General features: G+C 31.5%; 1 protein-coding gene across 4 annotated transcripts in view; it reads right to left on the reverse strand.

Moving 5' to 3' along the window:
• LOC106457717 (ankyrin repeat domain-containing protein 30A-like) overlaps nt 1-26,964 on the reverse strand; it is an 88,920-nt gene that overhangs the window by 49,298 nt on the left and 12,658 nt on the right. For 2 of the 4 annotated variants that reach the window (XM_022383726.1, XM_013917163.2), the window contains exons 4-15: nt 26,855-26,961; nt 25,122-25,318; nt 21,174-21,250; nt 17,934-18,003; nt 17,363-17,407; nt 15,603-15,647; nt 14,331-15,220; nt 8,665-11,188; nt 6,899-7,040; nt 3,139-3,257; nt 2,667-2,799; nt 209-289 (exon numbers count right to left, since the gene is read on the reverse strand). In XM_022383726.1, coding sequence (XP_022239434.1) covers nt 209-289; nt 2,667-2,799; nt 3,139-3,257; nt 6,899-7,040; nt 8,665-11,188; nt 14,331-15,220; nt 15,603-15,647; nt 17,363-17,407; nt 17,934-18,003; nt 21,174-21,250; nt 25,122-25,318; nt 26,855-26,961 — 4,430 coding nt within the window. The remainder of the gene's footprint in view (nt 1-208; nt 290-2,666; nt 2,800-3,138; nt 3,258-6,898; nt 7,041-8,664; nt 11,189-14,330; nt 15,221-15,602; nt 15,648-17,362; nt 17,408-17,933; nt 18,004-21,173; nt 21,251-25,121; nt 25,319-26,854; nt 26,962-26,964) is intronic. The other 2 variants (XM_022383727.1, XM_022383729.1) reach the window with 2 other exon arrangements.

Consider the following 26,964-nt stretch of genomic DNA (forward strand, 5'->3'; position numbering starts at 1 on the left):
TTAGAAGTTATAAGAAAAAAATACAAAAAGAGGCATTGAAAACACCATTAACATCATGGATGCTCTTTATTCATTCAGCATATATATATATATATATATATATGTATCTATATGAATTTGTTATTCAATTCACAATCTCACACTACTTTGTCCCCCCCCCCCCCCAGAAAAATGTCTACGGACACCCACAATTAACATTATTACTTACTTGAGTTCTAATAGTTCTTTTTCCAATGTCAGAATCTTTTTTTGTAATCCATTATGACTGGCCTTCTCTGCCCGCAGTTTACTGAAAAATCAAATACAAAAAATACAATTATTTTTATTTAAAAAAAAAGCCCATAGACTACACTTCTATTGGTTTTCCATAATGTTAAGATAATGCTGCAAAATAATCTTCATAATAGAAAATATATATAATAAATAAAAAACAATAACAATATATATATATATATATATATATATATATATATATATATACACACACACACACACATATTAAACATTTAAAAAATACTAAAATAAATATTCTTATAGCATCAAATATAACTGCATGCTATAGAATCTACTTGAATTTCTTATACTGAAGCTTTTCACTATCAGTTACAGTTTGTGTTTTAGTGGAATGCTCCCAAAGAAGCTGTAAAGCGAGACACTGGGTGTCAATGAAATATAAAAAAACAGTAACTAAATTCAATGCTACGAGGTCTCTTACTCCTGGAATTAAACTTATGGGCACAGGTAGGGGGCAGCACTTACACACTTTTACATCTACACTAACACTAAATCCCAACCACCCAGGAGGTTAATTAACATGGAAATACTTAAAAAGTTTATTGGATCGAATACAACTTTGTACAGAGCCATATCATAAATATTTTCTCTCACTTTCATAAAGTACTTTAGACAATTATTTTTGCAACCATTGTACTGTAAAGAAGCCAATAAATCCTACCCCACTGTGTTCTCAGGGCTGGGATTCAAACAGACTCTGTAGGAAATGTCCACTTATCAACTTATTGCATTGACCCAGACTTTCTACAGTCATAATATAAACATTTTATAATATTTTAGACAATTGTCATTGAAAGCATTATGCTGTCAACAAGTTAATAAATCCAACCCCACTGTGTTTTCAAAGCAGGGAAGGTTCTGTGAATTGTGCTGCATGAGCTTATTTGATATTGACGGTATCAAACTAAGGAGAGGCGATTCATTGCTTTATATTTGCAGGTTTCTACATCAGTCACTAACAGTAGGAAAACATAGGAAATAGGTGTGAAAAAATAAGAAGAAACTCTCAGGAATTTACTTTGGAACTTAGTGATCCATACTAAAAAAGACAAGACAGTACTATTCATTTTGTTTCTTCTAGTTTCTAAGTCAGCTCCTAACAATACAATTACTACAGAAAATAAGTGTGAGAAGTAAAAACTCTGACCTTTAGTCCTTTGAAACTTTGTGATCAACACTATCAATATTATACTATACATCTTATTTTGCACTTTGCAACCTTAATTTTCATTATACTTTGATAACTTGTCTTACAACCTGGAGAATTATAGTACAATGTTACAGTAGAGAAAATAACATAAAGTATAAAGCATTACTGAAAAGCGTTTGATATTTTTCATTTGTTTTATTTATTTATTATAAAAGTAACTAAAAGGTAAAAAAAAAAGAAACTTATTAGGTAAGATAAGGAAAAAAGAATAATAGAAAACTTCATTGGATATACTAGCAAGCAGCTTGTGCATTACGATATTCGATACGGTAACGTGAAATGCACATGCTCTATGTAATTTTCAATTTGTGTTAGGGTATTTCTAGTCCAACACGGTTCAAAGGTTAATAAAATAAAAAATTAATAAATACCAATAGATGTATAGTGTTATGAGAATTAAGCTATTTAGAGTAAACATTTGTGGTTTCCTATTACAATCTGCAGTCATTCTAGAACAAAAGGAAAGGTAATTTAGATTTCCTATTTTTTATGATGGTTACGAGGTCAGTCAAGTCAACTAATACCACGTAGAGTTAGGGTAGAGAAAATAGTAGATAAAATATGAAGTTTTACTGAAAACATTTGAAATCTATTTAGGAGACTTTAGAGATCATGCAAGTGAAGGTTGAGAATTTTTAGATTAGAAGTATTTTTAACCTTAACAGGGAAATCCTTTGCACTCAGGCTAGTGAAAAAAAAGACTATATATATACATATATAGATAGATTTACAGACAAATCTGTTTTCAGTTTATTAAAAATACTTCACTTAAAAATCTTATTTTTTGTCAGTAAAAAACTTGAATTGTTTACTGAAAGTCTGCCAAATTTTGTGAAGATACACATACTATATTAAAAGTTAGTGGTATCAAAATTATAATGACTTTAAACGAGTACAAAGGGTTCACGTGGTTGTTCAATTCGACCAAGCCAATGTGGAAAGATTTAATAAGTTTTTATACTTCAACAAGCACAACACAATTTAAATCATTTAACCAATGCTGTTAATGAAACTAGCATTCAATAAAATATGAAATAAAGCTAAGTTCTTAGAAAATGTAAACCGTAGTTCCTTGCTTCATGCACTATCCACTAATTCCTTGTCCCATGAATTTTATATAATACTCCTTTATATTTATCAACTCCGAGAATTTTCAGCTTACCTTTGAAGAGTACTTCTTTCACACTTTAAAGTATTCAGTCGACTTTTTAGATTATTCTTATCGTGCCTCTCTTTTACAGCAATAAAATACTGTTTTCTCAACACTTCCTGGATTTGCTGAAGGCCATTGACAGCTGAAATGATGAACATATTTTGGTTAAACTGAAAGTATATGGAAAAAATCTACATTAATTGTTAATTATTTTATGAAAGTTAAATTAACAATTGTATGAAATTTTCAAACATTTTAAATCTCAAACAATTTTGAGGATAAATATTTCAATGTTCTCCTCATATTACTTTTTATCATGTTTCAATATATCTACGTATAATTTTAATAAATTATTATTAAAATATTATCAACACTTTTTAAATGTGTAATTTTCTTAAACTAATAAAAAGATTGTAGGTCATTATAGATACATAACATAAACAAAAATATTTTATTTTTTTGTAATTAATAACCTCCATACTTCTTATATTTTCTGGTGAGATTTCTGGAATTTTTGGCACGGGTGAGTCTTCTGTTATAGAATCTTCATTATCTGTAGTACTGTCAAAGTCACCTTGAAGCAGCTTTGTTATCTGCAGACTATGTAAAGAAAAACCAACTTCAAGTTCATCTCTTTCCATTCAAATATGAAAACTTTAACTTTGTAAATAAGCTATAATGTTTTACAGATTTCAACTATGTAATTTGATATTAAAAGTTAATAGTTCAAATATGAATAAAACAAGCATGACATAAGCATACTGCTTCCTCAAAAACTTCAAATTCTATTTTTCAACAAAGGACTGAAATTTATTCTAATTACTATATTATTATTGAAATTATCCAGTAATGATCAAACTGAAAAACAAAGTTTAATCCTTCTTGGAAAGCAATGTATAAAATTTACAATAAATTGTAGTAACAAGAAAAGATTTAATCAACCAAATTAGTGATCCAAGTTATTCAAACAAAAAAGCCAAAATTTCTTTACATAAAGATATTACTTTTTTTTTGAAAGTTGTATACCCATAAAAATCTTCCTACATTTTTCCCTTTTGTAAATGATTATATCAACACTGTTTTGATGTTAGATATATTAGTTATCAATAAATTGATGTTATATTAATTCATGAAAGTTAACATTTTCTTAAACTGAAAATGTATTTCCAATAATACTTACCTTACTCACACTTATAGCTATTACTCGACTGCCAGGGTTTCTTCCTTTGCCCATCTGAGCATTGATCCGATTTTTTCTCGCTTTTTTACCCCATTCAACTGCCCTTGGTGATAATTATTCTGGTACTGTATATAAGTACCTCATTCAGATAATGTTACCACTTTTTCAAGACTGATTCAATCCCAGTCTCTAACACCAGCTCTTAGTGAGAAGGAACGATGGGAAAGTGTGAGAGTAGGTAAGTATTATTCGAAATACATTTTTGATTTAAGAAAATGTTAACTATCAACACCACACAACAAAAGGTGGACCGGCCCATAGCCAGAACTCTGTGTAACAGACAAACCAGAGGGAAAGCATAGAGGTGCAATCCTGTCCAGTTCTTACTGAATGCATCATTCGCCAATGCCCTAGGATGAGGTACCAGGGACCAAAATTCCAGTGGTTGAGAGTTCCAATGAGTGGCAAATGCATCGATCATCGGTGTCCCAAAACCAAGAGCAAATCCACCCAAAAACCTCAAGATGTAGCATCCATTCAGTCGGGAAAATCTGGTTGGATCAAGACAAATAGTCTGCTATCGAATTCATCACACCCAGAACATGGTAAGATAGTAAGCTGATATGATGGGAGTGAGTCCAATAAAGAAGATTCAACGTTCGATAACAAAGATCCCGTGATGGAGTGCCCCCTTGACTGGAAATATAAAATACCACCGTGGAATTGTCAGAGTGAAGCATGACAATTTTTCCTTTCAATAATTCTAGACCATGAGACATTGCCCTTTGGACAGCAAAAAGCTCTAAAATATTGACGTGGAGGGAAGTTTTGTTGTCTGGCCATAGGCCCTGGAATCCCTGACTGTTGATATATGCACCCCATCTCTGAAGTGAGGCATCTAAGAGATCTAAAATGTTGATCCTGAGTAAGGAGACTGGGTGATCCAGTGGATCGCTGTTCATTATCCATTGGTCACCCACAGCAACAACTGAAGGTATCTCATGTGTACTCCTCTCAAAGGAATTAGACATTTGAGTGATGCCCACATCCCCAGAAGAAAAATAACTATCCGCACAGTAGGAGAAGGAGACGTAAGCATTTGACTGCCTGTTCCATAGCAAGGATCCGGATGGGAGTTGGCTGAACCTGACTTAGACATGTGATGAAAAAGACACCCAGATGGACAATGTATTGAGTTTGCATGACAACAGATTTCTCAGCTCTCATAATAAAGCCAGCTTTGGTGGCTTCTGAGTGGAAAATCTGGATGTAACATTCTGCCAATTGAAAAGATAGTGCCAAGAGTAACCAGTCCTCCATAATATGGTGTGTGCACAGGCCTAAAGAATGAAGGTGACGAGAAAAAGCTCGTACTATTCTGAAGAACACATATGGTGCAAATGCTAGTCCAAAGCATAGAGCCATGAACTGCAGTATCTGACCCTTGTGCACAAAATGTAGATAGTGGCGAGACGTCTCCACTACGGAAATGTGGAGATAGGCATGGGCAACATTGAACTTGGTCATCCACAGTCGTGGTGAAAAATGCCAATGTAGGGTAAGGAATGACTCCATCTTGAACCTGGGAGGATCTAAGAATTGGTTGAGACTGGCATCTGATCGGTGATCAGATGCCAGTCTCCTCTCTTCTTGGGCACAACAAATAGACAGGTATAAAATCCCGGAAAAACTGGGTCGACGCTCACTACTGCCCCCTTGACCAACAACTCTCTGATAGCCCTGGAATGAAGATCCACAATCCGAGGATCTGTTGAAGGTGGAAACACCACAGGTTGAGGGGATAATGGTGGTGCATATGTGAACTGAATGACCAACCTGATGCAAGAACCTGTAATAGAGGTAAAGGAATTACATATGTCCAGAAAATGTCAAACAAAGTTCCCAACTTGTCATCACGTTGATGTGTTGATCACTGAGAGGCTTCCAACAAAATCTGGAAGGATGATAAATATCCCAAAACTGTTGTGAGGGTCAGACGAATCCTATAAAATTGTGATCTGTTCAAGTTGATCACATGCTCCATACAGTAACCCCACATTACCAGAAGTCGATCTAGTTTTGGGGAATCTAAATGTGTGTCCCCTAGCAGTGATAAGCAAAAGCATTTTGTTCCAACAAACATCTTTAATAGTCACATTACTTTTAAGAAAACCCCATTCCAAAATGCTTTGTCAAGAAAATGTGATAACATTATCTGAATGAGGGTGCACTGACATAAGTGGAGAGTGTTACAAGATAAATATTACCAAGAGCAATTGAGTGGTGTATAAAAGACTGGAGTAAGGAAGAAAAAATTAGACCAGTGCTTAGATGGGCAAAGGAAGAAACCCTGGCAGTCAAGTAATAGCTATAAGTGGGAGTAGAGGTAAGTATGTTTTGGAACTTAAAAAATATGTGATTGCGGGGCTAGAGGCATGATTTTGCATTCTATGGAGGTTGTATCTTGTTAAATTAATGAATGATTCTACCTGTATTGTGAGTGTCAAAATACAGACTTGCTACACTAAACATCAAAGACTCACTTTTGTTCTTGACTGTACTATAAATTGTTTTTATTATTTGTAATTGCTTCATTATAAAGTCATAGTGTATGAACTTTTTCCTGGATAGAAATAAGTACATAATTTTAAATTTTATATTTACTTTTAATACGTCAATGCTATATGTTCTATAAAAAATTTCATATAATATTCAGCAGTTGTACAATGCCTTATGCTGTTTGTAAAGTTTTAATGAACATGTTCCTTTATACACAATGTTTATTTATCTTATTATGTATTCATATAATTTCCTTAAGGATCACAAAAATATAAATTAGACTGTATTTTCTATTTGTTTGTTTTTTCAGTGTTACTTTCAAAATTTAAGGGGCTAACTACTCTCACCCAATCTTCTATTTGGCTTGTACGAAGTACCGTTCAACTTTTTATTACCTAATGTCAAATTTTAAAAAGCAAAAATAAAATTTTCAAATTTATCAATAATTTAAATAATTTTATTTGTTTACTGCATGTACACTAATTTTTTTTAAATTTCTTACTTTTCTTCAACTTCTGGACTAGTAGTAAGAGTCAATGAAGATTCTACATCAAAAGGTGATTTTTCATCAGTAACTCTACGTGTCTTCCTTGGTGGTGGTTTTGGAGGTGTCTTTGAAGGACGTGAAGATTGTCTTTCAGACTCTATAGCCAACATGACATATTAATTATTAAATTATGAGAAACTAATTAGCTTCTGGGTATGTTCTTACATCAAGTGTGAAGCAGAACAAAAAACAAGCTGAAAGTGCAGTAAGACAAAAAAAATTATGGACTCTCTTACATAAATACACATTGCTTTAACTTTAATCTAGAACCTATCTTCAGCCTACTGTTATAAATATGTAACAGCTTTATGTAGTCTGTGAATAAATAAGTAGATTATCATTACACCTTGTAAGATAAAACAATTGAGCTTAAGCACGTGTGCTTATTTCAACAAAATCTAGGCTTATCCAAACAACCATTTCCTTTAGCTACGCCACACTGAATTTAAAAAACCGAAATATTAAAATGTTATCAATGTAGTTTCACATTTAGAAAAAACACTTTTTACATGGGAAATTATAGTGGTTATATCTTAAAAACTACTCGTCCTAGGTGAATAAAATATCACCAAATGTATTGCACACCTAAATCATGGTTCTTATAAACCACCACTGCTCTTTTCTCTTTGTGATTTGAATAAAATGTATCTCAGTGAACAGGATATTGCAAGAATCACTGTCCAGAAAACAATGCTTTCAGTAATTTCACTTAGATAAGCTTGATGTATTGATTAATAATGAGAAATATATTTAACACTTTCTTGACAGTTTTTGAAATTTCAAAAGAATTCAAGTAGCATAGTGCACACCAGAGTGTAAATATGTTTTATAATGATAGAATACCAACATTCCTTAATGAAACTTATTATTTTAATATACTTATTTAGTTTTCCTAGTATAGTAGTAGTTTTTAAGATGTAGTTTGTTTGTTTTTTATAAAAACCCTACACACACTGTCTGGTTTTATGTATTAGGAAAAAAAAAAGAGGATTTAATTTTTTTAATAAAATGTGTACCATGGTATTATCATGAAATTTCTCTCACATATATTATCCTACATACAAATGTGGCACTAAGGTAAGTAATCTAATTGAATCAGTAATCACTATTAATGTCAAAAACTATATTTTGTTAATATCATAATATTTTTTTATATTTACAAGTTTCATTATATTCATATACAATGTTTCTGTAATGTTGTATTATATCTTTAAGGTTAAATTTCTACAGAACAATGCTAGAAGTGTATACTAACACTTTCAGTGATCACCAACAATTTATTTTGTCTAAATGATGTCTGGTACTAATAGTGTCATATTAAACACCAGTATCTTAAAATGTAAATCATACCGAAAGTATTTTTAATTGTAATTACTGAAAAGTGCATTAATTTGAAAAATAACTACATTTATATAAATGGCAAGCAAACAATCATATCCTTAAGGCATTTGTCCAAAATTATAATTAAACTGAAACAATTTAGACTTGAAATACAGGTGAAGCAAAATTCATGCAAAAATTAATAAAAACAAAGTAGCAAAAAAATCATAATGTTGTAAGAAACATTCTTACATTGGTCTAATTTAATTTCCTCAGATGGATTAAGCATGCCACATGTGAGGTACTAGTTATCAAACTTGATAAAGCATGATGAAGGTGATGTAGTATGGACAGAGTAAGCGTGCCTGGCAGAATACATGTAACAATGTTTTGTTCCAAACCTCTGGAGTGTTCATCTCCTGAGCTGGATTCTTGTTGTTCTTTCCTCTTCTTTTTAGATGCAAGTAAAGTCATCACAACATCAAATACTGAATTCATTTTCTTTTTAGGACAAGTAGTTTCACTGTCATCTGAATCTTCTTCTTCTTCAGTATAGCCATGGTCTAGTGACGTTTCCATACCTTGACCTGGCCCAGAATACTCATCATCTTCGGACTCCTCCTGGGATACTGCAGGTAAAGTAGGATTTTCTGATTTTCCAAAGATACTTGTCAACTTTGCCCAAAAGCTTTTCTTCTCTTGTTTGAAATTATACAACTCAGTTTTGTTTAGAGTGCTTTGCAATGCCTCATGAGAAAGTGAGGTACTTCTTTCCCTTCTATGAATTGGAGTAGTACCAGATGTTTTCTTTTCAAAAGGCAGACTTGTAACACATACTGAAGCTCTTCTCTGTCTGCGATCTATTAACAAGTTGGGCTGAGACTGAGCTTCATGAAGAGTCTGTGGAAGCTCATTCATAGACTTTGCATGAAACATTCTGAACTGAGCCCTTCTCAGAGCACGATCATTGCCATTTTGAGATGAAATAATATCTAATCCTCGACCAGAGTAACTGTCCAAGTTTTCAAAAGCTGAGCTTAACTCTGAGGGATGGGGTTTTACTCTTGCTGAGAAGCTGACTCGTCGATGGTAAGCAGCTTCTGGAACTTTCTCCAAGCTTTCACAACTTCTTACTTTAATAGTATCTACACTTTCTTTACTACCTAACCTTCTAAAGGAACTGTTTTCGCTCTGTAAATGAATACTGTTTGACGCATCATTTAGGAAGTTGGCATTTAAAGTATTTTGATTATTGTCTCTCTGTTTAGATGATACTTCCCCACTAAAGTTACTCAATTGACATACTAAAACTTCTGAGTTTTGTTTATCATTGTTTCTCTTCTGTGACTTCTGATGGTGGGATGAAAGAGGCATGGCTTTGTTTATAGTGGACAATGTTCCTGGACTAATAAAATGAGAAGAATTAAGTGTTAAGGTTTTATTTTCTGGTAAAACTACAGAAAAGCTTTTTACAGAAAATGCATGCTCACTGTTTATGGTATTATTATTTGATGATATTTCACTTTCAGAAGTAGGTGTATCATCAAAAGTAGTGACACTTCGTTTCAGTTTCATTCGCTTTTCCCTCATGTAATTGCCATAGGTATTGGCTAATGATAAATCATGACTTGCTCTTCTTTGAAAACTAAAATCCCTACTGTGATTAAATCCCACATTTGCAAGATTATTTTTATTAACAGCATTTTGTTTCCCTACATCACGAGGGAAATGATTTCTGCCTTCATTCTCAAGCTGATCAACACTCATTCTACGAAACGTAAGTCGAGATGGAGGTTTTACTGAATTCCAAATATGTCTATTTACACACAAGTCATTAGAAATATCTTGTTTCTGAATACTTACAGAGTTTTTTGACTTACAAGTATTTAACGTACCTTGAAGATTTAAAAAGGTAGGTCTTGGGAGTTTTTTCTCTGGAACTCTTGATGATTGACTGTTCTTACCATCACCTACAAATACTGCTACAGCATCAGAGACAGTTTCTTCTTCTGCCTTCTCTATACCCAATGTTGTTGAAAGTGCATCATATTGGAACTGTTTATTATCTTCATGAATAAGAACTTCCAAATTATTTTTTGATACAAACCCATGTCCATTAGAGATGTTGCAAATCTGCTCAGAATCACTGCAACTGACAGAATCTCCAACTGTTTCTTGGACATCACGCGTGTCAGAAAGTAAGACCGTATCTTTCTGTAGATTTTTAGAATCAAATTTTAACACATGATTCTGATTTATAAAAGTTTGTTCAACCTTTTGATTATCTTTGCTATCTAAATGTTCAATGTCTCTTACTTGGTAATCAAAGATTTCCTCAACTAAATCATGTTGTTTAGAGCTGGTTATAGAAGAGTGAATATTTTCATTGTGTTCTTCTGTGAATATTTTTTCCAACATGTTAGGATTATCATTTTCTAGAGATCTTGCTTCAGTACAAACTTCTCTTTGAACAATGTCAAATACTGATTTTTCTAGACTTCTGAAAACTGGTTCTACTTCATATTTATTTTCTTTATTGTTAGTTTCTTCAGCCTCATCTACACAACTAACAATACACTTATCTAATTCTTTTCCACCATCTCTTGTATTGCATAAGAGTTGATTGTCTACAAATTGAGTTTTGTCAATATATTTTGCACTAATGTTGGTAGTCTGTGAAAAAACATCAGCATTAATGTTGTTATAATTTGTTGCTACCTGGCTATCTTCAACATTAATAAATGAATTTTCACTGGAGAAAGAAAAAGAATGCAAATGTTTGGGAAAATCCTCCTGCTTCTCACCATTAGAGTCCTTAACATCTTTAACACTGACTATTGCATTTTTCTCCCACATCTCTTCCGATCCTTGCAGAGTATTAGGTCTTCCAAGTGTCCCTTCAAGAGATTCTGGACATGATGTCTCCTACAAATGAACAGCATCACACATAACATATGTAATTGTAACTCAATAAGAGATAGTACATACAACACTAAAATTCAGTAACTCTTGTATGTCACATTAAATCTGATAAACTACTTTTTAAAGATAAATTATTATTTCTAAATCACAAATATATAGCTTAAGTTAATTTTTTCAATAAATTTTATGCATCAAGGATTTATAATAACAATATGGGTTTCATATTGAAAGCATATGTTAAAACAATATGATTATTTGTAAAATATATTTTTAAGAACTCTTGAAAGTCATCATCAGAACACCACTCATCTACCAAAGCAAATGCCAAGATGTTAAGTTTGGATGCAGCTCGTTTATTAATTAACTTGTTTAACAACTGGTGATTAGTTTCTCAGTCATAAACCATATCAATTGAAACAGATCATAATCTACACAATCAACAAAGTGATAAGAAATGTTAATGATAAATTTCATGAACAAAAGTTCAGAGAAAATTGAGAGACCAAAATAATCGTTATGTTCTCTTAGTTTATGGTTTAATATTGCTCATGTCAGTATCCTAATACTTGTGAAAAACTTTTCAGCACTTCTAAAAATAGTCATTAGTCTGTTTTCAGGTTTACTTGCTTGAGGATCTTTACCTTATCAACTTTCTTAAAATTTTCAAATCTAACTTTGAACTGATGCCTTCCCATCTCTGATAGAGCTGCAGCTTGCATATTTGTGAAAGGCAAGAAAATGAAAATGTACTGTTCTAAGTTATTATTTTCATTCAAGGAAACCTCTTTCTAAGATAACGGTATACAGAATGAACATTATCAGTGTTGTTTTATTTTGTAATTATTATACCTGCATTTTATATCAAATCAACAACCTCTTCAGGCCTAGAGCTTGGAATAGTTTGTGGAATAAAACATGAGTGTGTTCTCGTGTCTCTGATGACTAGATCACAAATTATCAATAATGAGATTAGGTTAAAGTAGGAAAAATTCAAAAGTAATCAATCAGTTATGGGAAACATTAATTGAAAAACATCTGATATCCATATCAGCATATACTAATCATTGTTTAATAACTAGACTGCTTATGTCAGCAAAAAAAATATTCTTATTTAGTATTGCTGAAAGAGTTTTATGGTGAGAAAGATATTTAAAATTACATCTAGATTCAGCATATCTTTTTGAAGTAAATCTATTCAAGGAAAACCACTTTTAATTGTTTATGAAATTTTACAAATGACAACCAGGTAGCTAAATCTTCTTATGTAACTACAAATATACAATTTAAACCATTAGACAAATATTCCTGACAATATTCAAACTGGTGTGTTTTTATAAAGTCTAGAAACAAACTTCTCTTTCAAAAGGTTTTAAAACATATCAGTTTGCGAACAAATAGGATAAGTTTTAATATTATCTAAATTTTCATTGAATAAAGATTTTCTTGGAAGTTTTAAACATTCCTACAGTCTGTTGGTTTTATATGTATGTATTTTGTACCAACTTCCTTATACCTTAATAAAACCCAACTGACTGAACAATAAAATGAAAACTGAAAAAATCAACCCCCTCAAAATATTCTCAAGCAAAATTTGGAAACAAGAGAAACAGTAACTTTAGTTAGTAAGTGCATTAAATACTTATTGGCCACAGATATAAATTTGTGATTTCAAGAAGAAGGACTATACATTGGTTCTGAAAACAATCATCTCCTCTTGTCCTTTAATAATATTTTTTTATAATATTCACTAAACACACTCTTGAACAAAAAAAAATATAACATTAAATAATGTTCCAATTTTTAAATAACAAAAAATTCTAACTTCAATAAAAATGCACCATTCTTAACATTTCTATACATATGTATGAAGCCTCTAATTTATCAAATTCAGCATCTAATAAATGTATTTAAGATGCAGCAGGAATTCATTTAAAGTACAAAAAAAGTGGGTGTGATATTTAAAAACTCAATAAATTTATTGTTAGAAAAAGCAGCATCTCTACTTAATCTGATAATGAAGCATGGTTCATGCAATTCTAACAGCCCATGAGTGAAAGTAAAGGAGAGTATATTAAGTCAACCACACTACATCTGCCACATCCAGTGCCAACAAGACCATTCCCCCAAAACCAGGGTCCATCAGACCAGCTGGGACGTGACAGACGCAGTAGTGATCCAAGTGCTGTTGGTCATCATTTTTCATGAACAACAACGGTTATGGTTTAAACAAGATTTACGAAGTGAATTGCAATTATTATCATTTTATTTAAGTCATTTACAAATCAAAGCTGAATTTTAAAAGAAGTAAACAGAAAATTAAAAGAATTTATACTTACATATTCTGATAACAAAATATAAAAAGGAATGGATTAATCGAATTACACCTATACTGCTTGGCTATTTTTGCAAATGATCTACTTATTTGCATATGCAAAATAGACTGATCACTTCATATGACAGGTAATTGTTTATGACATAGTAATATACAGATGTAGTCCTAGCTAACCTGTAAGATCGTTGAAAAAAACCAAAAATTATTTCAGTTTTCAAGGTGATATAACGTGATATCCATTTAGCAGGAAAGCAGTACAAAGCCATTCATCATTAATCAAAGTAGCAATCAAATAGGAATATGCATATCACCAGGGAAAACTATAACTGCCAATTGCTGGAGAAAAGGAATTACTGGACAAGCTTGTAAAATGCAACAGATATCAGACTAAGTTCCAACTGACCAATTCCTTCAACAGTAAACTTAAACCATCTCCAAATACGTCATGTGAAAGATATCATAAAAACTGCCAACAACAACAACAAGTTTGAAAATTATTTATCTGAAATGCAAATAGGAAAGCATGTCTTTAGTGGTATTCAAAATGCAAATTAAGTACTATAAATTACTGGAAGCATAAGATGTGGTTTGATGGGTCACATTTTACCCTTTTCTCTTTTAATACTGTAGTAGGGCTAAAAATAGAGAGAAACTTCATTACGTAATTTTGATAATAGAAACTATGCACGTTACTAGAAGTGGTGTAAGAGTGTAGGGAACATTTTCATAACACGGGTTGATCTTTTTTTACATCTACAAGTCTGTTTTTTTGTTGCTATAAGTAATAAAATTAATTCCACCTGTAATTATTACCTTTGACTGTTCTAAATAAGAATCCTCTCTTTTCCTACTATCCCCCATATTCTTCGTCTCCTGGTCTTTTGCCTTCTCCAACCCATTTTCCTGTTGATTCATACTTTTATTTATAATATTTTCTTCATTACTACATGCTGAAGCTTCACTGTCCCACTCACTGTCAGTCAGCACATCTGATGGGTCAACTAGAGCATGATCTTCCTTTATCATGAGTTCTTTAGGTGGAATTCCAACACTCGAAGTGAAACCAAACATTTTGTCATCATGAAAACTGGTTTCAGGAGACTCAGAAAAATGTTTTCTCTTGTAAATGTGCTTACTTGAAGGGCTCTCTGGTGAATCTACTACTGAGTTTTTACTAAAAGGAGCAATGGAATGAGAAGGTGAAGATGAGGTTGGAGTTTGTTCAGGATGGGAGGAATGATAGGTAGTAGGAAAAGAAAGGGGTTGTTTTGTAGGAGAAACATCAGGAGAATAAATGTGTGTACTGCTTCTCCTTCTCACCACTGAAGCAGAAGGAATATATGAAGGAGAAACAATATCCTCTACCTCTGACTCTGATTCAGAACTTGAATGAGCTGCAATCATCCAGTCACTCTTTAGAATTGATTTGGTGACCTCTGATGCTGGTTGTAATTTATCTTCATCTGTCAGATATGTACCAGAGATTAAATATTCCTTCTCAGCATCTGTTTCTTCAGAGATTCGACCTCCTTCTTGATGTTGGCTTGCTTCATCTACAGTAGACAAGTCTTGATCTATATCAGTATCATCACGTATGTTTTGACTTCTTTCATCATTTTGTTTTTCTTTCAGATCAGAGATATTACTAATCTCAGGAGTACTAACTTCACTAGGGTCACTAAGACCAAATTCTTTAAGAAAATCTGCAAAAATACATCCCATAAATTAAAAATATAAATTACCTTTGCAAAACAAATTTGAAGTCGTATTTAAAGTCTGGCACTAAAAACAAAAAGACTCTTGCATTCATAGAGTATACAACATTAGAATTAAAATGATATAAATTCATCAAAGAAATAGTAGTTATACAGATCCTTATACTTATCACATTACTGAACTATTCTGAAAGTGAAACATTCAGATTGCAATTAAACGTGATCAAAATGTAGTTCAAATACGCAAGCAGAAAAAATTAGAATTATGAAATGCAATACTTTAGTAACTAAATACATATTAAGACTATTATTTCTTTTCAACTTCAGGGTTATTTATGATGTGGAAAAATAATTATCTTCGACACTTTACCAAGCTTTCTCTGTTCTACTGCTGCAAATTCTTTCTCTGTTGAACCTGAAAGAGCCATGGGAATTAAAAGTCAATGTTAGTATTCCAAATACTATGGCATACTTAAAACCTTTTTTGACGTAAAATTTAATTTAATAATAACAATATTCACCTCTTTATCAATAGAGGACACTCATTGATCAAAATGTTCCTCATTGTGTAACCATCTACTTTTGTTGCACGCAAAGTAATTAAAATCAAGAGAATCGGTTAACCAGTGATAAGACATTTGGAGTAAGGACTCCAAGTGCTTTTACTTTATTAGAATCAATAAAACTGTTAATTGTTACCTTTTACATAAAGAAAACATTTTTGAATAACTGGAAACATTTAAAGATTTTTTTTTTACATTTTCTATGTGAAATACTGCCTTAAAATCATCTTCTATGATATATATATATATATACTTCATACAGGAAAGACTCTTCTAACTACCATGTTGGAATGTATTTATCTGACCAATTACAGGGATTTGACCATCACCTTTATAAAACACCCATGAACCCTAAGATAAATCAAGCTCCTACTGGGTATGACAAGCATCATCATCTGAAGTTACCCAAATTAGCCTAATACAGTAATTGGAAGATTTATTCTTTCACATTACATTTGGTAAGTCATTTTTATTGTTTGTGTTCTTTTTCATTATTTATTGAATGATAATTTTTCAATAATGTCAAATAACATTATTGTCTATTCCATAATTTAAAATAGTATATAACTGAGAAAAATGTGAAATAAGACTAGCAGAAACTTTTTCAGGATTAATGCTACCAGATAATTCCTGCTCTTCAATCAAATAAGGTGATAGGCAGCTTAGGTAACAGATTGGGTTTGTTTACCAATATGAGAAAAGGGTAGATGTCCAGCATATTTTGCATCCACATGATCAGAAAAGCCAAACTGGGTCACCAACAGATGATTGGGCATTAACAGCCTCAAGACACTGATCAAAGAGAACTGACATTGCAACAATGCAAACTCCCTGCACACTACAAGAAAACTGTGTGAACATGGCCCTCCAAAAAAAATTTCAAAGAGCTGTAGAATCTTCTGTATAAACTACAGTAATAATATCAAGGTTAACAATGATTTCAGAATTCACAAGTAAATGTTTGTTTGTTTGTTTTGAATTTCGCGCAAAGCTACACGAGGACTATCTGCGCTAGCCGTCCCTAATTTAGCAGTGTAAGACTAGAGGGAAGGCAGCTAGTCATCACCACCCACCGCCAACTCTTGGGCTACTCTTTTACCAACGAATAGTGGGATTGACCGTCACAGCTGAAAGGGCGAGCATGTTTGGTGGGATGGGGATGCGAACCCGCGACCCGCAAATTGCGAGTCGAGCATCCTAACCACCTGGCCATGCCGGGCCAGCTAAGTAAATGAGAGCACAAAGTTTACAGCACAACTGTCAACAAGAAAAATTTGGCTTGTGGCAGGAAAGTAAGGCTTTATGAAAATTCCCTAGGGCTTGCACAATAAGTCACATGTAAAGTTAGAGAGTGAAATTGTAGTTAACACAGCAAGAATGGGTCAACAAGAAAAATGCTTACAGTATTTCAGAGGTGGGTTTACCTAATACAAAGTTCCTGATTTTGGCTGACCAATTACTATTTATTTATGTTAGTAATAGGGATAAAAAGTAGAGAATGAACTAAAAGTTCTTCTTAGATGTGAATGTTCATATTTTATCAGAGAAATGTACATTAAGGTTTTACCATGTTTTCTCTCTTTTGCTTCCAAAGATTCTACTTCCATTGGAGCTGCAAAAAAATACCAAATATTAATGTAAACCCTACTCTTGAGTATTCTATGGCTTAATTAACACTAAACAAAAATAAAATATTTTTTTCTTTATAAATGCACACATAAAGATAGAAAAAAAAAACTGAATCAATTAACATACAGTACTACAAATTATTCTCTCTATTAAACACATAGTATTCGAATAGTTTGGTAAGAACTTCCAGTCTAAAATCACATTCGAACTTTTGATTAGTTGATTATTTTTGTGGCATTAACTGATGTAATTGTAATTTTGATCAATCAATTATTTTACATGACACTAATTGATGCTCACAGATAATCGATTACTCAAGTTAATTGCCCAGCTTTAAAGTTGACATGTAGGTCTCCCAAATATCCTCATCTTTATATAAATGAAAGTGATTGAAACCTTATCATGACACTTATATTCAGTTCATCTCAGAAATTACAATTCTTGCTAATCATACCAAGCTGCTTAAAAATCCTACTAAGAAGTAAGTAACAAAAAATGCTACTGTTTACCTCCAGGTTCGTGTGAAGAAGAGATAACTGGGGATGGCAAATCTTCTTTTATTACGATTTCTGGTTCATTCTGTAATGGTATAAAGAAACCAACAATAGACAAATTTTATGAAATATTTTGTTTCTTACTTGAAAATACTTCTCACACTTGGTAATGTTTTCTAATAAGTGTTGTTGATAGCACTTATTAGAAAACATTACCAACACCTTCCTAACACAGAAACTCACAAGTCCAATTAAGATACCAACTGTACCCAAACTTACTATATACTCGTGTCTTCCCTATACTGGCAAGCAAAGCTTAAATTTAAAAAATCAACTTAAACGCACACTTGGTCGTTACTACCCGCAAGTGGATTTCAGATTAGTATTTAAATCCACATCACGCATAAGAAAAATTTTTCCCTACTAAAGATCTCCTATATTGGCAAAACCAAATGCCATTTAAAAGTCGGAGCCTATGAACATATGGGAATTTCCATCAAAATGCAAATAAAATTAGTAACCCGTGTTTCCTCTATAAGCCAACATAGTGAAGAAACAGGACATCAACCTATACTATCAAATTTCTCTATCTTCTGCAAATCTAATACTGACCTGGAATTATTGATTAAAGAAACCCTCCACATCAAACAGCACTCTCCAACACTGAAAACATGCAGTCTTCATTTAAATTATACATTTTTAATATGTTCGTATTATTTATTTTACTTTTTTGTTGTGTTTTCTTGCTGTAGTTTCTCACCATGATTATTGTTTTGTGTTTTATTTGTTTAATTATCGTCATATTTAGCAATTGTACTTTGACAATGTCCAATGGCTTATGTAAATTTATTTTATTTTGCTTTAGATACTGAAGATGGAATCTGATAGAATTCTGAAACATTTATCTGTCCCCTTTTTGTCAATAAACAATGTTGTATATCATAAGTGTCGTAATGTTGTTTATTATCAAACTTCGTTTTCCTTCAAACACATCGATTGCTGATGAAGTAAAATAAAGTTTTACATACAGTTGTTGACATGCTCATTAATTATATATGAATCACTACACTTCATCCTATGTAGCATCAGAGTATTAATAGCTCCTTATAAAAATAATTTCCATATGTTAATAGAGTAGTGTATCACCACAGATATGAACTAAGGTGCCATAAGTCAACCATTAAAAATGCACCTTGGGTAAACTTATGGGTGGAGAAGTGTGTTTCTTGTATGTGCTGATTTGCATTCATAATGGCTTTTCAGACAATCGAGGTAATGGCTGTCAAACAGTAGCAAAGGGTTGTAGGATTCCAGAAAGAACTGATTGGTAATTGAAAAATAGCTATAATTTTCTCATAACATTATTATGAAAACAGTGCACAAAATACAAAAATAGGCTGAAGAATTTCTAAAATTTAAATGAAGGGAAATAGTTTTATCAAGGAAGTAACAGGATCAGTAGTAAAGTGAAGTCAAACAATGTTCAAAAATATGTCTGACTAGCACATAAAAGAAAGATATATTTTTTGACTTGCTAAACAAAATTTGATTATTACCAACATAATATACTTTTGCATAATCTCTCTCTCTCTCTAGGAACCCTATCCAAGCAGGACATTGGTGACATTGGTCTTCTACAGATCTCTTCTCCTTGAGGCCCATAAAATATACAATGTCAATACATTCATCCATGTAGATATACACTTGAAATAAGTCAACTACTGTCTTCCACGATCTCTCCTTCTTTCAATCTTTCAGTTACAATCAGACTTTCTATTTCTTCCTTTCTCATAATGTATCTGAGAAACTATAACTGACTTTTTCTTATGCTAGTCAGCAGCTTCCTCCTGCTACCTGTTCTTGATAAAATATTTTCATTTGAGGTTTGTCTTGTCCAAAATACCTGGAAGATGTACCTTAAGAACCAGTACTCAATTGTTTCAAATCTCTTTCCCAAACTTGACAATACTGTCCAACATTCTGACAAATGCATGAAATTGGTATAACACAGCAATTCAAAACTTTTGTATAATACTGCCTGATAATTATACTCCTAATTAATTCCTGTCCTGAATTTTATACAGCCAATGAAAAATTAACAATAACTTACATTATACCTCTCAAAAAATGAAAATGCCTTTTAACAAGTATGCAGTATACAAAGAAGTATTAACTATGAACTGTCTAGCAACATAAGAATTAGGAGGAAAACTGTACAATCTGAATATTAAAAGTTTTTTACAGTAAATAGAATTGTACTAAGAAGTATATGTAGTGTAAAAGTAAATTATTAAATTTTTTAATTACTTAATAAATACATAATTAGTTTAATCCTTCTTCCTCTGTCAAATGCTATTTGGATTTCAAAGATTATGGCAAACTACTGAGATATAGCTTATAATGATTTCATTAATACTAATTTTCATAATAGTAACTGCATCATAGAAAGTCCAATTTGAGTTACATTTGCTGATATGAATCCCGATAACGTATATTCTGTACATCTGTGCAGATTGATAAATATGCACAAGTTAAACAATGAATTACTTTATTTTCAGATATATATATAATGCACAATGAAATTGTGATATACTGCATTTTCTTCATCTGATGCTTTGTTTCATTTTTAGTTTTTGTTTTACTGCCTTCTGTGATTTAATGATTTTTGTCCAGAACTACAAGTTTCTTTCATCCCCTTGTTTCCAACAGTTTAATGGCAAATCAAGTATATTAAAAATTATCATTGAAAAATAAATGTTAAGTATGGAGAAAATTAACATGAAGAAGTCTGCAATACTTCCGTACTTTAAGGCGTACACTGTACAGTCTAGCAGAATGAACAACCCACACTATTCACACTATAACAATAGCAGTGTTTTAATGTATGGTGTATTCTGACTACCATTTCCAAACTAGTTTTAAATATGAATGTTAATTTGTGATGAGTAACATATATACAGAAAATGTTTTTTTTCTAAGCACAATTACATTTTGGAGACAAGGGATTTAAGAGATAAAAAGAGGGAGGAGGGACTGTACAATTTTTGCGCAATAAGGTTATGAGTAAGAAAGCTATAGTTTAGGGAACAAATATCTCCATATTTTCTGCTTCTAATTTTTCCCAAATTAAAACTGAAAATTTGCCCAAATGACCGTATGTATTGCAAGCTAGGGGACTGCTGCCCCTCAGACTCCATGCCTCGTATGCCTATGTCTGCAATTAATGATTGTGTGAGCAATGTAAGTCATAATTACCTGTTCCAAGTTCAAATATTCATTGATACTATCATTATCATTCCATGTGTCTTTGTCATGTGCTCCACTTTCAGGATCTGCAAGTAAAGATAATACAGGTCAGTATTTGAGTGCTTAACACCCACATAAAAAAGTCTTGCTGTGACCAATTACTTAACCTACAAGATTTTTCTAAAAATATCTGCTAAACATATCCAATTTGTATAGTAAAATTTGGACTAATGTCAACAAAATTACTGGCAAAAACTTACAGTGAATAAATTTTTTGGCTTTTACAAAGCTACCTCAAAATGCAATTCCAGAAACAATGATATTTAGATAGATTTATTATAGATTAATTATTTTAACTTTTTGGAAAATTATAAACCAAAATCTCACTTAAAATTCTGTTTTAATGATAAATTTCTTGTTAATATAGTAACCGGAGAACTACTTATTTTCTTTGCTGATCATAACACATTTTAAGTTAGGTATTCTAACATCTATATATATATATATATAATAACCAAATGTCTGTTTGTCACACACTGTATTTCCTGAACACTTAATCATAGAAAAAATAATTATATATTAAAATGTTTACTTTCAAGAGTACATTACAGGAAAATTATTCACTTTTTGCAATTCCTAAAATTTCATATCGATATCAATATCTGTCCATCACTCTTCATGTGTGTTGAGTGGTCATTTTGTGAAAAAAAACTTATTAAGAACAAAAATATTTCATTTCATGAGGAAATTTCATGAAAAAATGGAACTCCCCCTGTAGGTTGATTGAAAGAAATATTTTGAAGATATAGAGCATGAAGGGGAAAAACACATAAAGAGAGGAACTTATTATTATTTACATGTCAGTATTATTTACATGCATGATTTTATTCTACAATGTAAAATTAATTGATCTGACTTATCTCCTTTTTGACACTTCTTATAGAAATGACAACTGTAAAAAAGTGCTCAATTCTGTAGTGGTCTTTTCTTGCACACAGTAAAGCAACAAATAGTGGTGGCACCCAGCAAAAACAATCCCTATGGCTACTTGGCAAACCTCAGCTCTCTACTGTGTTGAATGTACACATTACATCAAAACTCAAATATTTTTGCCAACAATGCATGTAGTTAGTCGTCTTTGCTTAAAAACAAATGCAATGCACTTTTCCGTATTGAAATAACACATGGAATGATCAAAAACAGTTGTAAACAGCTGCACTAGACAAACATATTGCACATATGCTCCGGTTCAAGAGATTGTTGATTGCACATTTTATATTTATTCCTCACTATTTTTAGGAAAATTATGATTGAATTGTTTCAATGGGTATGTGCTAGTTTAAGTATTAAAGTGATTACTGAGGTAATAAATAATATTATAATGAAAACTATACGATTAAATTAAATGTGTTCATCTTCATTTCATTAGTTATTATATCTATTTTTTTTTTTTTCTAAGCATATAGTAAGACTTTTACTTTGTATGGAAATCACTGAAATTCAATCCTCCATTTTCTATTAATTAAGAATTGAAATATGTTTATCCATCAAAAAGAAAACTGCATTTTCATTTTGTATATTAAATAACAAAATTTCTTCCATGATAGTTTTACATTCAGAAGAGGATTGGTAATTGTATAAATTATGATGGTGATTTAATCAGTCAACCTATGACCATCACTACACGATAAGCACTTGTTAGGCCAAGCATTTTATTCTATTAACAAATCTTTGAAGAAATTATATTAATTTTTTACCATAAGTTGAAACTTTATACAAAAGTCAAAGCATACCAGTAAAAATATATCTATCTTTCAACATACAGAAATATATTTATTTTTTTACTCTTTAATATCATTGTGGATTTTGCACATCATGATGACATTTAAAATTTCTAAGACAAGATTATTATGGACCAGTGAACCTGTGGAACTATGGCCCACATTTACAGGTCATTATAACGCAAATTTAATTTATCTAATCAAGGTACGAGCGGTAATTAGTAGGTCTACTTATTTATGTAAATCAATACCAAATTTTGGGGCTGTTTTTCGGGGAATCTCCTTAAAAGAGTTTAGTGAAATACTCATGTTTCTTAATGGATTGGGTGCAACGTTTTACCTATGTGCAAAACTCAGGGGCCAAGACATTCATTTGGCACAACTTAGAAATAGGTGAGTCCAACTGTTTAGAAGAAGAGGTTTGGGGAAAATCCACGGGTTCCCTAAAGCATAGGGTAAAAAATATTACTTTTTTTGTGAATCTCAGGGCTGAGACGATTCATTTAGTACTATTTAGAAGTCGTACAACCAGTAGTTTAGGAAGGGTTACGTGACACACAGGTGGCTTTTTGTCTTTATACAGGAGATTGGCCTAAAAATAGTCATGTATTAAAAGAGCACTCAATATTAACTCAAAAGTTTAAATGTCCTTGGGACTTCCAAGCCTAATTTATAGAAGCCAATTAACTGATTGTTGGAGTCATCTCCTCCCACCTCCTATTAATATAATGATGGATTTGGATGGGTCAAAGTGCATGTCATGACTTTTTTATAGAGTTACATTCAAAATTTAATTAAACAAATTTATTATCAATTTATGTTGATAAACTTGGCATCAAAACATAGCTTATGATTCAAATTTCAATATTATGTAAATTTTAATTATAGTAGTTTTAGGAAATTGTATTTTTTGCATGAGAATGTTATGTCTTCTAAATTTTATATATGAAATAAAAATTAATCATATTTTTGGACTACCAACACATTTAAAAAAATTTAGGCCTTCAGTGCTTGATCCAGCAAAAAAAAAAACAAGTCTCAGTATAAGTACTAAATTTCTTGTTTTAATGTACATTTTTAAATTTGTTGTTATAAAATTAACTAATATGTAAAAATTCGAAACTTATTAGGTTAGATAAGAAGTTAAATGGAAAAAATTATGTTACATAAACTCTTGTAATACTCAAAATCCTAGAATAGGCACATGACATTATGTAACAGTAATTTGATTGTGTGGTGCTTGTAACTAAATCTTTTGTTTATACAAAGATGCCAAGCTATGATAAATGGCTTTTGGCATACTCTGAGATGATCTAAGTGCAGAAGTAAAGCAATAAAACTTAATCTAAGTCTGTTATATTTACCAGTAAGAATGGAGTGTATAATTGTCTGGTGTGATATGCAGTCATTCCAGAAAGAAAAAAGGTTAATTTAGATTAATTTGTACTTTACAACTTTTCATTTGACCCTACAATGCAAATCACAATAGAAGGTAAAATATAGTTTAACTTAAAAACATTTGATATTCATTTAGAAGGTTCTAGAGGTTATACAAATGTAATATAAAATAATAATATAAGTATTCTTATTCTTATTAAAAAAATTTCCTTGTGCTAGATTGACTTAGTAAAAGCTTCATAAATTTACAGGCAAATCTTTAGTAAAAATATAAGAGACTTTTAATGTTTATTTTTTGTTTTAATTTTTCTTACTAAACTAAAGATAACAACTCAAACATTTGACTTAAAAACTAAATTATGAGTGGCTATTTTCCAATTAGAAATGAATTTAATTACTTTGCCCTGTGGTATTTTCAGTTAATTAAGTTATTGGCAAAACTATATTGTAATGTCAAGAAAATATTTTTTATATGTAGATTCAACATATAATCAGTTTATTAGACATAAGAACTTCTAAAAATTATAGAAATCTTTTTGATTTATGTTTCTAAATATTATGTTATCTAACATTTTTTCCAATAACAAAGAAATATCAAATAATCTTAGGGAGAGACTATGTATAGATCATATAACATTTTTGAAAAAAACAATCAGGCAAAAAATAAGAAGTTTGAATCTTGAACAAAAGCAATAAATCAAGTTTATGAAGTTAAGCCCTTAGTTTATAGCCGTGAAACTTGTTCCCATTCAGAAATTATGCAAAAATAACAGCTTACCACTTTCTTTTGCACTCTCTTCAACTGTTTTCATATTTTGAGTTAAAATATCTACTATTTCAGATTTACAGGTTAAAGCTGCAAAATCTAAAGCAGTCCATCCTTGATTATCCTGCATTTCTATATTGGCTCCACTGCTGAGTAACAAAGACACTAAAGGAGCATTCCCAGCTTTACTTGCCAGCATAAGTGGTGTCCTATAAAATAGATGGAAAACAAAAATTAATCGATTTTACTATATATTCAATCTCTTAATATTTCAGGAAACCTGAAAGATGCAGGTCTTTGGATATTATGCAGTAACTTGATAAGCCACCATAAAGAAGAAAGGAAGGAAAGGCCTAAGGAAAATGTGAATGGAACAGACACCCTATGTCAGCAGAGTTGCAAAACACATGAAGTAACAAGGAACTTGGACAACTGATTCAAGCTCTGTCACAATCTGCTGAATACATCAATTGTCTTATCACATGGATCAAAGAATGATTTGTTTGGCCCCAATGGTTTTGGTTGACAGAGACAACATCCGACTTCAGCATCAATGCACACATTGAGTGTTGATTAGATTCATTCAAGAGACTAATGGAGTTAAAATGAGCTGCAAACCTGTTTTACTGAACTAAAGAGAAATACCTCAAAGCAGGTTTCTTTTTTCTGACTTTTTTTTTTACACTGTTCTGTTTACTTTATTTTCAATAAAAATACTATGTTTTAATGTTGGTCTCTTATTAACTATTTTGTTAATAGTTGTTAAGCTCTGCACAGTCACCTTAGTGGAAGTTTTGGCTATAATAAGACCTGTCCACAGTACGAAAACATTTTTCGCAATCCGCAAAAGATTTACAGAAGCCACTGATATAAATATAAGTTTAATATTAGATTTAAAAAAATGTATATTTATAATTTCTATTCTACATACACGTGTTTATGTTTAATAAATACTGGCATTATGTCAAAATCAACTTGAATAAGGCTTTAAAACCTAATATCTTAACTGTAAAAAGAGCTCCAATTCTGTAAACTAAGAACACAACTCAAGTCTCAGATAGAGAATATCATTTTTATAATAACTTTGTTTATACTACTGGTTGTTATAATTCTAAGATTAAAGAAAATTGATGTTGTCAGTGTTCAAGGACAGTAGAAGTATATTACAAATGTGGCTATGTATCATAGTCATATTTTAATGCCTCTATTTACTCAATATTCAAACATCACGTTTATCACTACTTTTCAGAATTACTGCTAGAATACTGACTTTATCACACACCCTTATTATCATTACCTATTTACAGTGCATTATACTGAAACATCTCGCATGCTAAGATTATTATAAAACATATCTACTTTAGTGCTTTAGCTAACATATGCCACGAAACAGCTTGCCACATATCCTTAATCAAACCCTGCAAAGGTTTTGTTCAGTTAGACAGAGTTGCAAGAAAAGATTTCAATCTTAAAAAAAATCTTTCTACCTAATTGTTAGATTAAATCTCAGAGAGTTCAAGTAATAAAAAAATAATACAATAGTAAAAATGTAAACAATGTATGACAAATTTATTCACTATTTCTGTAACGTAAAAACCTAATACAATATAAATGTATCATAAAGCTACTACTTAGTATTAAACATTTTATTGGTTAAAAATGTGACAGTGAATTATGGTTGAACTTACAACTAAAAAAACTGGTGAGTTGGCTTATCGGTCTTAAAAAATATGTACTGTACTTACTTTCCTTCTTCATCAGCTGAATTTATCAAAGCACCCATTTCTAGCAAGCACTTCACAACATTTTGTTGTCTCTGAGCTGTGGCCACATGAAGTGGAGTCCATCCTTCCTA

This window comes from Limulus polyphemus, unplaced genomic scaffold (assembly GCF_000517525.1).
Source record: "Limulus polyphemus unplaced genomic scaffold, Limulus_polyphemus-2.1.2 Scaffold365, whole genome shotgun sequence".
NCBI lineage: Eukaryota > Metazoa > Arthropoda > Merostomata > Xiphosura > Limulidae > Limulus > Limulus polyphemus.